The 16796-nt window shown below is 39.1% G+C and overlaps 1 protein-coding gene across 1 annotated transcript in view; it reads left to right on the top strand.

Annotated features, from left to right (window-relative positions):
* Positions 1 to 15605, top strand: part of LOC104496971 (transducin-like enhancer protein 1) — a gene marked incomplete at its 5' end in the record, with an annotated part of 26104 nt that extends 10499 nt beyond the window's left edge. The window contains 3 exons of the mRNA XM_010140173.1: positions 9529 to 9591; positions 10500 to 10604; positions 15372 to 15605. Of these exons, the coding sequence (XP_010138475.1) occupies positions 9529 to 9591; positions 10500 to 10604; positions 15372 to 15605 (402 nt within the window). The remainder of the gene's footprint in view (positions 1 to 9528; positions 9592 to 10499; positions 10605 to 15371) is intronic.
* Positions 15606 to 16796: the final 1191 nt, after the last annotated feature.

The raw sequence follows: 16796 nt of genomic DNA, 5'->3' as shown, positions 1-16796 counted from the left end.
TTTCCCTTCCATTCTCAGATGTTTTAACTGTCATCGATGTCCCTAATACTGTTTCAGAAAGAAAATGCCAGCTTTCCGTAATGCCGTCCTATATCCCTCTTCAGTAAGAATCCCATAAAGCTGATCTTAACAGTTGGTGTTTGTTTTCCTGAAGTCTTACAGGATTTTTCATTCTTCCTTCCTGTCCCAATGATTATAAACTCTGCAATGATTGTCATTATCTGTCAAATTAGTTTCTATTTGGACAGTTTCAATCAGTTCTTCTCTACTGGAATGTAATCTAGATGGTATCTTTACAAGGTTTTCCTATTCTCTGAGCAACAGAATGTATATATAAATATAAAAATAATAAGATGGAGAAGAAACTTACTGACATGTTTCCGAAGTTTTGCTGACAGATTTCCAAACTTTTTTCCCATGTAGTGAAAAATGTCCATTATTCTCACCTTCTTCCCAAATCCTGTGTGGTGGATAATTTTACTAGTTCCTAACAAGAGTTGTCAATCCTCTTAACTTGTCATTCATTAGTGAGTCCCCTGAAGCATTGATATAAGCACCTTTTTAAGACCTAAAATTTGTTTTTCCTAACTTGACAGATTTTTGAAACTGAGCTCTGAATACATTAAGTAGTATAAAATGGTAAAATCACATGTAAGATACAAAAGTGCGTGTGACTTTCTTGCCAAGTTTAATTTGGTAGATATTTCTAAAGTTCTGGTGAATGTAGCATATTGAATTTTTTCCTCCTGTTTCAGGCTCTCGTCTTAGTGTCTTGGTTTCTGTCAGATGGCATGCTTACTGCTCTAGTCGAGTCCAGATTCTACTGATACAGTCTTACTGGAGTGTTGATAGGGTCTGAATCCTGACTGAGAGTCTCATTATTGATTTACATGCTGTAAATGCATGTGCTTGTTTTGAGGAACTTAATGCCCCAGTTTTCAGAAGCTCTGTGGTTTTAGGCACTTCCGCAGCTATGCAGGAGCTCTGAGTTTCTACTGCCATTGCATTGAAGTGGCTTAGTGTGGCGAGTGCTGCAAGGATGTGTGCAGAAATTTGGATGTGGCTTGTGGGAGTCAAACAGGAAGTAGTTTTAAAGTAATGTCCTAAACTAAATGAAGAGCCAACAGATGTCTGTTCCGATAGAGCTGTAGCACTTACAGGTATTCTGCTTTGTTTATGCCTGCTTTCTTTTTTTTCTTCTCTTTGTCTCCTTGTTCTTGTATAGCGTAAGGTTGCTCAGCTGTTCAGGGTAAATTAAGTTCTTACTGTCTTTAAAGGTAATAATGCAAAGCATGCTGGATAATTTCAGAGACCATTCTGCTTCTCGAGCACCATAAGAACATGTGAGATTGCAGTCTGTGGGAAGAAGGAGTCTTATCTGATAGCTTATTTGCCCCTAAAACCTTTGTTCACACCTTGCTTCTCCTGGAACTCTGGGTTGCTCTGCTTCCCAACAGATGCCTCCTGTCCATCAAACTGTATACCTTTCAGAGAACGAAGAAATTACTTTCTGTTAATTAAAAACTGATTTTATCCTTTGTTGGTTAGTGCATCTCTGCTAGTTGTGTAAATTAGCACTCATGCTCTTTGTAGGTGTGGGGTGGCATCTTTTCTTGGTCTTGAGTTCATTCAGTGGTCACAGTCTGCTCCAACACCTTTAGCTTTTCCCTTACTGCAGAAAACTGCTGATCTCATGCTCGTCTTGGTTGTCACCTAACTTTTGGTGCCTTCTGGCCAGGATGTTTCTTTATCAGCCTTTTACTTTGAGGAACAAAGCTCCATTTTTAAATCTGCCAGCAATTAGCATAGTCAACTAATCCATGCAAAGTACAGTTGCCACATTCCGTTTCACCGGTGAGATCCTGCATATTTCAAGTAGGTGTTATCATTGTAGAAATTGTAGTAGCAGTTATCATAGTAGAATAATGTCAGTTTAGGCCCTTCATAATTTATGCTAGATATCAAATGTAGAAAAACTTCAATTTTTGCCATACGTCACTGTGGACCTGTTTAACTCCCTGATGTCGTGGTCCACTAGGCTGGCTCTTTCCCCCACTCCTATAGTAACTGGGTAGTTACTTGAAACTGAAGAGGTTTGAATGTCTCTAGGATGGTTTGAGGAGAGTGTGCCTCTGGAAGCAAAGGTGGCAAGACTTCTGGATTGGAGTCAGCCTCTGACTTGCTCAGCATCTCGTGGAATCTAAATAGGTGGGAACTGTGTGTGCTGGAAAACAACTTGAAAATAAAGCTGTGCGCTCACTTCAGAGCTTTAAAAACTTCTCTGTGTGGTGAAGGTTAGCTTAGGCATGGAAGCCAAGCTGTGGAACTAAAGTTTGGGTAAACCACCTTTTGTAGTTGCAAGTGCTTAAGCAAGATGGCTAAAGCTGGGTTAAAGGAGAAATGTGATAACTGTCCTCTTTAGCCAAGCTTAAGAAGATTCTTGACATAGCAAAGATGTGTGAAAGGCGCACTTCAAAATCCTGACAGAAGCTTCCTTGTTGCAAGTTGGCTTGGGTTCAACAGGATTACAGCTGCAAATGGGACGGGCAGTTGTGTACAGTGGTTCATTGAGAGCTACACAGCAGCCTATTATTATAGAAAGCATTGAAATTAGACATCTGAAATACATCAAATCACTTCGCTTTACAGTTGAATGAAGTGGTGGATGTTTGGCAAGAGTAGCTGTTGACTTGTGCATCATATGTTGCTTACGTTTAAATTAACATGACCTTTCTGTGATTTAAACTGACATCTGAGAGGATTTAGATAAATGTAGTTTAGCTACTGAATTAAAAATACTAATTTCACTTTGGAAACTAACTAGCATTCTATGGCTTTGTTGTTTTGGTATTTCTGTTACTTATTCCTCTCCCACTCCCTTCACTTTGGAAACTAACTAGCATTCTATGGCCTTGTTGTTTTGGTATTTCTTTTACTTATTCCTCTCCCACTCCCACTTACACCATACTTACAATATGGTGGTAGTTTGTTTTTTAATAGCTAAAGATTTTTCATGTCAGTCTTCTGAGTTTTTAATATCACTTGAGTGGCTGACCTTGCAATTAAAATGAGTAGTACAAATGCGAGGCAGAAAGCAAGCTGTATTTGTTAATGATAGGTCATTTTAAACTGACAGTTTGTGCCCAAAATACAGATATTGTTCCTGTCGCTGAAATGAATACTACCCGTTGCTGCTTGACAGATTGAATTTCAAGTATCTGTCGAGAATGAACCTTCCCACCCCCTCCTATTGCTGAGAATATTAGTAATGACAGTGTTTATAATTTAAAATACAGTTTGAAGGCCAACTTCCACAGTTTGTCACAGAGTGGTTAATACGGCAGTAAAGGGGAGATGAATGTGGCTACTTGTGCGGGTCTATTACTCAGGAGGCCTGTAAATTTGATTGGCTGCTGCAGTTCTAGCAGAATCATTTGATTTGAGAGCAATAGAAAGATAAGATATCCAATTACCCAAATGATTTGCAGGGTTAGCCAACGTTGTCATGGAGACACGAGTTGGAACAAATTAAATTTTAAGCAATAAAATAATCTTAAAGCACGTCTGGGAGCAAGAAAATTTGGCAGTGGCACTTACCTGAATTGAATCTTTGCTTGACATGCTGTCTGACATTGATATACTATGGGGGCCTAAACTTTTAAGTGGGATGTTGCCTTTTTTTTCCTTTTGCAGCAATTACCAAACAGATTGTAATGTGTAAGTTTTAAATAAAAGGCCATTAATAATACATGCCTATCTCAGTGCTCAACGTGGATTCAATAACTCATGGACAGCAAAGTTCATAGAATGCTAGCTTTAATCATTTGAGGCTTTTGAATATTGAAGTTTTGAGATTTAATTATACCTCCAACATCCCCTCGCCCCCGTGAGTTCTTGGCAACAAATTTTTGAGTCTTCCTGTGGCAGAGTTTGGAAAAAAAAAAGCTTGCAGAACTAAGCGCAGTAAAATGTTTTTCTCTTTGGCAACAAATTTTTGAGTCTTCCTGTGGCAGAGTTTGGAAAAAAAAGCTTGCAGTGAACTAAGCACAGTAAAATGTTTCTCTTTTTTTTATAATTACTCTGCAAATGTGTTCTTTTTTTTGTCTTTGAAAATCTCAATCACAAGAAGAATAAAATCTACATCACTTGTGTAATCACACTTAAGTGTATCACACTTACTGCTTGTTGCAATGATTCTGCTGGAAAAAATGAAATTGCTAAATGGATATTAAACTTAAGCTCAAGGCTAAAATAAACACGTGCAGTCTCTTACCTGGGGTCTTTTGAAATGTAGTATTTAACAGACTTCTGGCTTGCAACAGAGATCAAAAAAAATGGTCAAGCATATCCCATAAAGAGGGCTTTTATTCACATGTCTGTTAAACAGACAGAGATGAAAATTAGTCTGAGGTCAAGCCATTTGCAGCATTCTCATAGCATTCGATTTTCTTCTCATTCCCACCACAGGTAGTCTCAATTGATTCAGTAATGACCAAAAGTGTGATATTGACCTTTACTCCCTAGTGGACTACTGTGATACATGCTGTAAATGGCAGGAAGTCTGTTTTGTTCTTCCAAAAGAAGAACAGTTGTTGTTCTTGACTTTCTACGTGTTGAAAGTGTAAGTGGAGGCAGAGTACTTAAGAATTACCTTCTAAAGCTTTTGTGAATATGATGTGACAGTATATTCTTTTCTCTGCGTTAAAGGCTGGTTCTCTGATTCTTCTGCTTTAAAGGAATGAATTAGGACATGTTTTTTTGGTATCATCAGAACCCTGGGTTTACTTTTAATCATGTTGTTTCTAAGCTGTATTCTTCCCAATCTAATCACAATGTGATTCTCAAATTAGGTTGAAACTACAGTAAATAGTGTAATAAATAAGGATACACAAGCCCATCCTTCGGAAGTGGTGATAGAATTCTTTCCAATACTGATCTAGCTTTGTGGTATGGGAAGTGCAGTTTGCAGGAAAGAATAGCAAGCTTCTGACGTAAAATGGTCATTTTTAGGTGAGCATTGCTTTGTAAACATAGGTCTGGACAGCTGTGAAGCGTCTTAGCAATAAGGGTAGAGCACTTGTCACAATACAACTGATTGTTAAAAATAACGAGTTGCAAGATTTCATTTTTCCTACAGCTAAAATCACTGCTGATAAGTGTATGACAGACACTGATTGGAGACAATACAAAATTATTTCTCAAACCTCCGAAGCTAAAAGATGGTTAACTAATTCTCCTCAGAGGAAGGTTGAATTCTTCACTCAGAAGAGGCTGAATGCCAGGGCTTCCAGCATAGTGGTAAAATACACTTGGGTGTTAGATGTAGTGAGAAATGCAGTTAGAGCTCGGATAGTTGTATTATACCTCCTCATTGCAATGCAAAAATCTGAGGTTGTTTAAGAAATCATGTTGATTTAAGTGTATCTTACATACTGCTTTGGAAAGTACAGGCTGACAAAATGCAAAATGATCTGGAATAGACTACTGTAGAGGAAAACACTTCAACGCTTTTTTTAACAATGCAGAGCAGAAAAAAATTACAATCCTATATACCAGCTTTTAACAGCTTGATAAAATGACTACTATTTAAATTAATATTACATTTAGTAACTAGTCTGGCTACTTTGTTTGTCATTGTTAAGAATTCACTTTAGCAAGAGACAAATTTTAAGTACAAGTGCTTGAATTTTATAATGTTAGTAAAACATGGTTTACATTTAAGTTCTTAATTAGATGGGAAAAAGTAAAAAAAAATCTGGCTCAATTTTACAAAATGCAGCTGAATTCCTTCATGTTAATTTTTAATGATACTTCAGAAAGGAGGATAGTACTTCAGTCAGGGGTCTGACAAGCATGTCATTTGCAAATAAATCAAAAGATAATCATTACAACAGCAAGAACCAGTGAATGATGTAGTTCTGTCATTCTTTGATGGGCCCCATGCTCAAGTCCTCTATTAAAAATGAATGTATTCAAGAGGCTCTGCATTAAGAACACAAACAATTAAGGGCACTTCAAATGCTTTGCTGAGAGCTGCCATAGAGCTAGGAGGGCTTTCATGAGATGCAGGTTTCTACAGTCTGCTTTACCAAGGAGCCAAAGAACATGGGCAATTAGTCATGTTTGTCTATGCTTGAGCAGCTTTTTGGAGAATTCTTTGTTTACTCATTCTTCTGACTGCCGTATAACTCTCAAGAACAGCAGTTAGATAATACTGTGTTCTACTGGGAGTACTCTAGAAGTAACTGATAAGTGCCTTTCTTTAAAGACTTTCAAAAGTGTGGGCACCAAATCTGGAATATACAACTTACTCTAATGCCACCAACTTACTGATGTTTAGTCTTGATCGACGAAGCTTTCCTAGACTCCTTTAAAAAAGGTTTTTGACTTCAGAAATGTAATATATATATGCACACACATGTCCATATATACTCAGATATTTCACCTTAAAGTGAATGTACATTGCTTCTTGAATGGCTATGGAAAGTGTTTTCGATTAAAACAAACTTCTGCAACTCCCAACTGGTAAGATAAGGTGCATTAAAACCTCGCTTTCCCAAATCACTAGAGATAAATATTTTTTTAACTTCTTTGTAACTTTTTTTTGAGGGCAACAAACAAGAGATATATGAAATGTCATAGTGGATAAATAAGTACTTAATTATGTGTGGGAAACAATGCTAGTACGCAAATTACCTTGAAAATGTAAGTAGACTTTTGTTAGGAAGTATGGTACTTAATTATGTGTGGGAAACAATGCTAGTAGGCAAATTACCTTGAAAATGTAAGCAGACTTTTGTTAGGAAGTATGAAATAATCTTTTTTGTTTCCTTTGAATGTAAATGTCTTTTAACTGGCACTTTTAACAGCATCAGGAAATCTCAAAATGAACTTGATTTATGGCATGTACATATAAGTTTACCTAGCACTGTGAATGAATATTAAGGATGCCGTTCATATGTGATTGTCAGTGATGCCTTGTTCTGGCAGAGGCAAATTCAGAAGGATACGGATATGATAGTACCGACAATAATTTTGAACTAAGATTGACTGGGAAGGGGAGAACGTTGTTTATGACCCCCTTTTTTAGCAAGTAAATGAATTTTAAAAAATCTAATCGACCTGCATTGGCACTGGTAATTATCATGTGATGTTGCATTCTCTTACCTTACTGTGTACTGTCCTGTATACCCAGTGAAGTTCAGGTATTTGTGACCTGTGCAGGAAAACTCAGTAGCATGAACAACTTCCATGTGTTACCACTATTGAAAGTAGACTTTTTTCCCCTTACAACTACAATACATGTACTTAACCTCAGTATTACAGATTAGGGAGACTGCTGTGTAGGCCATAAAGGCCAAATAACTTTTCAGTACAAACCAAATGGGTTTTCTTATTCTACTTTCCTTTCCCCTGTTATCACCTGTGATGATTCATCCCAGCTTCTGTCCTGAAACCAAAGGTAATCCCATTGGTCTAGGGCGGTTAACTTCTTGCACTCTAAACACCTTAGCCTAAATATCAGCCAACCAGATTGCTGTGTAACAGACTTTCTTCCCATAGCTGAGATGCCTTGCTTTCTGCAGAGACAGACTAGGTATGTGGAAAAAATGCCCTTTAGTACATACTTCTCACAGCTGTGTTGTTTTTGTCCTTGTTAAGACACTGGAAGTACCAAAGGATTTGTCCGTATTTAAGTCTGATAACTGCTAGTAGTTAAGGTGGTAACTTGCTTGTATTGCCATAGCTGGTACATAATGTAGTTCCAGTACTAATGGCTACGCATAGAATGATGGATATTCTATGGTCCAAACAAAACAGACTGCTGTGGTACTGTGTGAGGTGTTAGCTGTTTCTACTGGGAACAGAGAGCTATTCCCCTTGTTGCAAGGGGTGAAAGGTTTGCTGTAAAGCAACTGTCACTTCATTGAAAGTATTTAAGGGGACCCTTTTTGTTCTAGGAGGAAACCATCCTAGAACTGCTTTGCAGACTCATGTCTCAGCAGAACTATTTAGAGTAGATGTGTCAAATGCCAGACTTTGGTCAGGTGGAGTACTTGAGCTTCCATCAGAGAGACTTGGTGTTTTACAAGTCTCACCACTACTGAGCATTTTTCCTGTGTCTGTCAGAGGTGGAGAAAGAGCTGTTTAAAGCTTGCTAGTTTTACTGAGATCCCAAATCACCTGTCTGCTGAGACATAAAAGTGGAGGGCGGCTTTTGTATCCTAATTACTGCTTGACTGATGTATAGGAATGAGCACATCACAGTGTCTTCCAAAAAAACTCAGGATGATGAGAAGGCTCAGGGAAAGGCTCAGCAAAGAAGTTAGCAATCTTTTCATCTGACTTTATTGAAAGAGTTTACCTTTGCTCAGGTTCGTGCATGTTGTTTCATGGCAGGCATAATGATTCTCAGCAGGGATCGCTGGTTTCTTGTGTCTTAAATAAAAAAAAAAACTGAGAAATGTCTCTGTGGATTAATGATATGACAGACTGACAAGAGCTGTTCAGAGTATGCAGGCTGCATTCACATCTGGATGCTAATTATGGTTTTGTACAGCTGTGCTACAGTGACTGCGGGAGATGTTTTTAAGGAAAACGGTAGGAGTTGTTCAAGTACCTTGAGGGTTAATTATAGTGGTGGGCAGATGCATAAGTTTGAAGAGCTGTAAGCACAGTTAAGACTGAGTAATGAGAGAAAAAGATCTTTGTACCCCACCAGAAATTCTGTGTTCAAGTTGACAAGTTGTTCTGTGTTCAAGTGCCAAAAGTGGGAAGAAGAAAAGTGAGATATAGATAAAGCTGTTGAAAAGTGGGACTCAGACACTTAGTCCTGCTGTCTTCTCTGTTGCTTTCAGTGAAGGATTGTTTTGTTATCTGCTAGTTCCTAGCCTTAGTGTTATTTTGTTACTCACAGTTTCACTCATTTGCTGTTATTGACTATTACACTTTCTGATCTGATTATTTTTCTTGCCTGCAATATTTTAATTCTCTCAATATGGGTATTTTAGAAGTCTGTACCTTTTGTCTCCTTTTTGCCTTGCTTCTGTTTTGGTATTTCTTTTGTACTCCTGATGGTGTGTTTCTGTCAGCAAAATTAATTTTGCCTTCTAATAGGCAGATAACATTGATAATGAAAGAAACATTTTTCTTCCATGCCTGTCACCTTCATGTTATGCTGCTTGATAATTTGAGTAATAATAAAATCTACCTTTTAAAAGGCTTTATCTTGGTCTTAATGGATTTCAGAAACACTTTATTTGTTAATGAGCTATGTACAAGGACCAGATCTGTGCCTAAATGTGTATACAGATTAGATGTTTTAGACATGGCAGATGTCCTAGGGTAGCTAACTAAATTTCTGTCCTCATGGGTTTATATATAAACTATTTATATTTGCAGTAGTACGAAGATGTGGATTTTTTGTTACTTTCTTCCCCATGTGAACTTAATGTAATCCTGTACACTAGTTAATATATGGCAACAAACCTAAACCACAGTTTTAATAAAAACACTTTTCCTCTACAGACAGAAATCGCCAAGAGATTGAATACAATTTGTGCACAAGTCATCCCATTTTTGTCTCAGGAAGTAAGTAAAACTGTTCAGCTGTTAAAGTGCAATTATGTTGCTTTTCTGTTTGCAAATTAGCTAGTTTTAAGATGTTAATTTTATCACAATACACAAGTGTAAGGAACATCTGTTATAGCTGAAGTGTGCAAACCCCCTGCTAATTTGGTCTAACAAATCTGAGTTCAAACTAGTGACAATGGCGCAGTCTCATTCACTGCCTGAGTGGGAGTCTGTAAAATATTACCAATGCAACAAAATGCTTTCATTTTTAGTCATGGTGATTGCTTATTTGATATTCAGCTGTCAAATGTGAATCTAGTGAAACAAACATGCTTTTATCTTGTCTACATCATTTGTATAAAATTTTAGTGTAAAAGGTGAGTAGTTAGCTCAGACACTGTTTACGTGTGCACCGGGTCTGAATGACTGGGATTGTAGCATATTGTGGGCAGCTGCTGTTAAATTTTGAAGCCTGTCATTCTGGATATGCCTTTTCAAATTCTACAGTTACAAAGAATATTTAATTCTTGTTGAGTTCAGTGAAGCAATTCTTTTTTCTGTGTGAAATTTCAGTAGGTTTTGCTATGTGGTCACAGAGAAATATAAACGTTAAAATTGATGCTAGAGGGAAGTTGGCATTATTGTCCTGGCAACTCAATTAGAAACTGATTATTCATTTGCCAGAAAATTAATATTCAAGTGGCGTGGGTGGAAGAGGTGAACTGTTGCCTTCAGGGCTCTTGTTTGCCTTTAAGCAGGTGAGAAATAGGGCATTGTTACCTTTGACCTGCATGAAATGGCTCCCAGTAGGCAGCATGAGCTTCTGTGGACAAACTGGTTACTCAGGTGTTTGTGATCTTCATTTGATTTGGTGCGGTCAATACCTTAACTCAAAATCCTCCCCATATCCCTTCTTCTTTTAATAGCATCAGCAGCAAGTGGCCCAAGCTGTAGAACGTGCCAAACAAGTGACCATGGCTGAACTGAATGCCATCATCGGGGTACGTGGCCTTCCAGGTCTACCTCCTACAGTGTGTATAACTTGCTTTCATACCTTTACTGCTTTGCTATTTTTAAAATAAGTTTAATGTTTTGATATTTAACACTGTTTTGGTGCCCAGTGTTGCTGAAGTGTTTGCCTTGCTTCACACAGATTTTAAGCAGGGATAAAGTTAATAGTTTACTTTGTTAGAACGTAATTTTGTGCAGCAATGCTGTGTGTAACAAAACCTTTCCTGCAAGAAATATAATGATTAGGAGATTTGCTTGTTTATTTGTCTGTATTGTGTGTCAGTTGATCTAGTTACCTTTGCCTCATGCTTTTTGTGGCACTTGAGTTCTTGGACCCTGTACAACTATTCATTCTTCTTCCTTTCCCTTTCTTGTGAATCTTTCATGAATTTTAAATTGGCAAGCTGCTGAAAAGAAACTTCGCTTGCTTTTGAAGTAGTATTAATTGTCTGACACAGTGTTCTAACAGCCTTTCACCAAGTATGGGCTTCTAAATATGCTGAAATAAGTTAATACTACTTGCTTGTGACTGGTTGTCAATCACAAGTCATTTGCTTTGTATTAATGAACTTTCTGAACCATACATTCCTTCCACTGCATGAGTTCATTTCCCTCGCCACTAAGTCTAGAATACTTCTCATGTTTTCTGCCCTTCCAGACTAAGTGAAAGAAGTAGCTGAAAAAAGAACCCATCCTTTCTGATTTTATTCATATGTGGGGGCCTTGAGCGGGTTCGAATTACTCATTTATCAATTTATGTTAATTGCTTGTGAGAAGATGCCCTGCTGGTCTTTATAGTTCCCTCAGACACTTTGTAATGATAATTAGACATGCTGCTGTACGGATTAACGCTGCCATAGTCCAATGACGTCTACAGACAATGGAACCAGTTAATCCATCTGTGCTTAAAATTACATCCCAACTGGAGACGGAAAAAAAAAAGAGGAGTGAGGGAGGATTAAAAGAATGAGCCTCAGCTTGAAAACTCTCCTTTCATCAGTTTCTCAATTGCAGATCTGCAGTCGGTTTGCCTGTGGTAAGCTATTGGCAGTCAATTAGGTGAAATAAACTGGGAGGGTGACCTTCATTTCCTTTTAATAGCTTTTTCTCCCTGAAATGGGGAGCTTCAGTGGATTTTCATCTTAAATTTTATTCAAGCTGCTTTATTACACTTGACAGATCAACTTTGCATAAACATACCCCCCTTCAAATCTGAGCTGTTTTTTCCCTTTGTATCAAATTTTGACTGTTACTTATTTCCTAATTACGTGGTAGAAATCTACACAATTACATCTGTATTGGTCACAATCTCCTTTGCTTGTGTAATGAATTACTTTATGAACACCTGATTTGATCTTTGAAATACAGCATGTGTACATTGGTGGTATTTGATTAACAAAGATTAGAGAACTGTACATCCTTGCATTTTTTTCCAAATCAAAATTTAAAAAATCCATTTTCAGGATGAAAATGGAATGGAAACATCTTTTTAATTAACTAACCTAAAAGAATATATTATGCGGTAAATGGAAATATCTATTAAAGTATATTTTAAAACATTCTTGCTGGACTTAGGGTAGTGCTACTTGGCAAAACCAAATTTTGCTATCTCAAGCATGAAGCATGTCTTGTACCTCTTTGTAAAGTCTGCACAGTATGGTCTTTTAAAACCAATAGGCTCTACAAGTGCCACATGGTATTAAGAACCTTTTTGGAAGGAGGGGAAGCTCTCTGGAAGCAAGAATAGAAGCCTCCACCTTTTTTTGCTTTTAAATTATCTAAGATTCACCAAAGCAAACATTTTTCCTGTGTCTTCTGTTAGACTTCTGAGTGATAGCGCACAAACCCAAATCTGTGAATGAGGAAATGAACATGTTGGGCACAAAATTTCTTTGGCCATGTAGATGCACGCATATATATAATGCTAAAATTAGATGTATGTCACAGTGATCTTTCACAGTCTTACATGACCAATAATTATCTTGTGCTGCACAATAAGTTTCATGCTCTGACAAATGCTTGATTTTGTTTGAAAGGGACGGTGTGCATCCTGGAAAAATCTGAATAGCATAAAATTGGGTTGACAATTCAGTGGACCTTTGCTCCCCCTCACTGAGCATGCAGCATGTCAAGCCCTCTCCCCAGAGGGGAGGACACATCAGAAGCCTGTCTGTTGCTACAAGCAGCAGCTGCACGGAGGGTGAGCATGGCCCAGTTTGATAGCAGCTGTCAGTATTGTTCAGGGACCCGACTAAGTGTAAAGAACAATGGAAAGGCCATGCTGTTAAAGTGCAGTGGCTTTCAAGATAAGAAAAGAAATACTAATTTAACGGTTTAGACGTCTATTATGAGCGTGAAGGATCATGAAACTTCTTTTAAGAATGCAAATAGGCTTGAGCAATCTGTAACAGAATGAGATGTGATTGAGGGGCCTCTGGTGTCATGATACTAGTGAGGATGCTTACATACAATAAATTTTGAGGATAGAACGTAATTTTCCTAACTGATGATCACTTGTGTGGTTTCTCTTGATGAGATAAAATCTTAATTTTTGTTGGGGTTTGAGTTTTCCCCCCTCCTTCCTTTCTCTCAACGGGCCATTGTTTCCTGATGCTAGATGATTCAAGTCTTTCCTAAATGGCTTGCCTGAACTAAAGCAATTCCTGTCGCTGCTGGGCCATATGTGAATTCTGTAAAGGAACAAAGCCTTCAATTAGTGGGGAAAAACATTTTGAAATACAAGATGACTTTGAACTGTCTTTGTACTTTTTTATTTCCAGTTAAAGTGGAAGTCTATTAGAAGAGAGGCTGTGAGGAAGGGACTTGTAGTCTCACGGGGCTGAGATTTTTCAGACGCTTTACCTACAAAGTCAAAAGTCAGGCTTTGGAATTGGTGTATATTAAACACATACAAAAGAGAATGAATGGAGACACTCACACGAAAAAAAGTAGTAATTTAGTTGGCCTCTGAGCTTGTAAGCAGTGCTAGTCCTCTTCGTTAATTAAAAATTCTTACTTCAGGGAAGAACTGTGGATGGCATTTGGTTATTAATGGTCATACCTCTGGCCTGCTTTTCCCACGTGGTCTTGAAGGCTTTAACTGGGGCAGCAGTGTGGCTAAACAACCTCCATGCCAAGTTTTTTAAATGGTACCATTTAATGTTTGTTATGTAAGAGTTAAACAAGTAGCATTTTTTTTGCCAGATAAATAATAAACAAAACAGAAACCTTCGACTTAAAAGTGTACCTGTTAACCCCTTGGCACTGCTGCAGTCAGGGTCAACATTTGGGATTAAGGGAGAATTCAGATCATAGTATGAAAGAATTGGGTAAACTGTCATGGTTTATCTTGAAGAGTTTTTTGGTGGGGTTTTTTTTTGAGATATAATCTGGCTGGAAAATCAAAGGTACTCAGAAGTATAAGGGACAGTTAAACTCATCTATCTAGATTTAAACAATGCAAAATTCATTAGATTTACTTTCAAATTATAAACTAGGTAGCTCTATGAGTCAAATACGCAAATATCTGGGAAATATAAGCAGCAGATTAATGTTTTTGAGCATTGCATTTTAGAAGCATGGTTTCAGTGTACCACTGAGTAGCCAGATATGTCTTATTTTGCCTTTCGAGTGGGTTGCTAATGGTTCTGTGGAGTATGTATCTTCTAGATTGACAGTGCTCGAGACAGACTGAGTTATATGCCTCTGAGAGGCCTCTCCACTGTTGCATGAGGTGACTGGCTAAAGGATTAGCAAGATGTGGGATTATTTTTTTTTCTCTCCTGGCTGTGGTTGCCAGCTATCTCTGGGATTGTAGTGTGTGAAGCTTAAAAGGATGAGGTTAACCTCTTGAGGGTTTATTCTTATGAGTTGTAGTTAATCCTTAGAAAGCCTATAAATAACTAGGCTGTATGTTTCATTGTAAAATAGAAATACATACTAGAGCAGACATGAATGCAGAACTTAGTATAAGGGAAAAATCTAAGTAGCTGCGGCATTACTTTAGATCCTCTTCAACCATGATCTGCATTATGGGCTGAAGGAGGGGAAATTGCCTAGTTCTTTTAAATAAAACAAGATCTAGTTAGCACAAGACACTATGTCCTCACCTCTAATATAAATAGCTAACCCCAAGTCTAAATTACTGAACTCTGACAACATCCTGGGTTATTCATGTTTGTTTTTTTTTAAATACGTAGGAATCTTGATTACATTCAGTCATGGTAGGAGCTTTTAGAGTACAAAGGCTCCAGACTTCTAAACTAAGTTTAGAATAGATAGGAAAGGAAGGAGGTGTTTGACAGCATGACAATTTGTATTATCAAAATACTAGTCCCCAATATATTCCCCAAAATAGTAGTCAGATGTTATTGTTAATGCCACTAAGTTTTGAGGGGAAAATAAGAAAGCGTTATTGATGTGTACTGGTAGTTTGTCCTACTCAAAGCAGGAAAAAAAAAAACAAACCTGGGAGAAGGTGTATAAGATGTAAATGGCTAGATAGTGTTAACCAAACCTTGTTTCCACTTGACCAGTGTGTGTGTCCTCCCCTGCCACCCCTGTGCTCTGGACTGATGCGGAGACAGAGAACCCTGGAGCAGCAGTGTAGAGGAGGGTAGTGTCTGAATGAAACAATTTCCTGAAGAGCAGGTGAGCAGGTTGAGGAGCATCAGGGAGTGCAAGAAAGAGACTGATCACTGGAACAACATCCTGCCTTCCGTGAGGCAGGCCCAGCAGGCAGATAACAGGCACAATACGGAGGACCCCCTGGTCCATTTCAATCAAAGCGAGTGCAGAGACCAGAAGGACAAAGGGCAATGATGGGGGGCATGTTGCCCCAGGAACACCAGGTGAGCAGGTTGAGGAGCATCAGGGAGTGCAAGAAAGAGACTGATCACTGGAACAACATCCTGCCTTCCGTGAGGCAGGCCCAGCAGGCAGATAACAGGCACAATACGGAGGACCCCCTGGTCCATTTCAATCAAAGCGAGTGCAGAGACCAGAAGGACAAAGGGCAATGATGGGGGGCATGTTGCCCCAGGAACACCCCCACCTTCCCAGGTACCCTTGAATAACAGGTATGTGGCCCTGCAAGTGGAACGAACCAATAATGAGACTCATGGCTCACCAAGCATGAAAGCATTACTGGAGCTAGGTAACCCAAGCCTGGCACAAAAACTACTTCTATAAAGAAAGAGGTGGGTTATCATCATAGGTGACTCCCTTCTGAAGGGAACTGGAGGACTGATATGCAGACCTGACCTACTTCACAGGGAAGTCTGCTGCCTCCCTGGGGCCCAGGTTAAAGATGTAGCAAGAGAGCTTCCCACCCTGGTACAGCCCTCAGACTATTATCCATTATTGATTTTTCAGACAGGCGGTGATGAACTCCAAATGAGAAGCCTGAGGGCAATCAAGAAATGTTTCAGAGCCCTAGGATGACTTCTTGAGGGATGAGGAACATAGATGGTGTTCTCTTCTGTCCCTCAAGTTGTAGGTAATGATGAGGGGAAGATTAGGAAAACCCATCAGCCAGGCCAATACCTGTCTCTGTGACTGGTGTCACTGGTAAGATTTGGGGTTTGTTGATTGTGGGTTGGTCTACACTGCACCAGGTTTGCCGGAGTCAGACGGGATGCGGCTTTCTCAAAGGGGGAAGAGAGTCCTTGCACAAGAGGACTCATTGAAAGAGCTTTAAACTAGATTTGAAGGGGAAAAGGGATAAAATCAGGCTCACAGGAGCTAAGCCTGAGAGCGGCACATTAGCATTGGTGGATTGGTGTGCTGGCGAGCTCCTTGGCGCTGCCACACTGGTAGGATTAGAGGACAGTGTGTCATGTGATATCATAGTCTCAAGGGATACTGGTGTGCTGGGAATCATGGCAGCTCCTGAGAATGGTCAGGTGGGAACTAGTCCTTCTCCCCCCCCCAAAGAAGATGGGATCCATAACCCAGCTGAAGTGTCTCTACACCAGTGCCCACAGCAGGGGCAACGAACAGGAGGAACTAGAAGCCACTGCGCAGCAGGAAAACTGTGATGTGGTTGCCATCACGGAAACCTGGCGGGATGATTCACACAGCTGGAGTGCTGTGCTGGATGGCTACAAACTCTACAGGAGAGACAGGCCAGGAAGAAGAGGTGGGGGAGTGGCCCTGTATGTCAGGGAGAGATTTGATTGTCTTGAGATCAACAGTGATAGTGAAAGGGTAGA

The sequence above is a fragment of the Buceros rhinoceros genome, unplaced genomic scaffold (assembly GCF_000710305.1).
Source record: "Buceros rhinoceros silvestris isolate BGI_N320 unplaced genomic scaffold, ASM71030v1 scaffold10117, whole genome shotgun sequence".
Taxonomy (NCBI): Eukaryota; Metazoa; Chordata; class Aves; order Bucerotiformes; family Bucerotidae; genus Buceros; species Buceros rhinoceros.
Note: the sequence above shows the minus strand (reverse complement) of the source record. Positions and strands in the feature narration are given on the sequence as shown.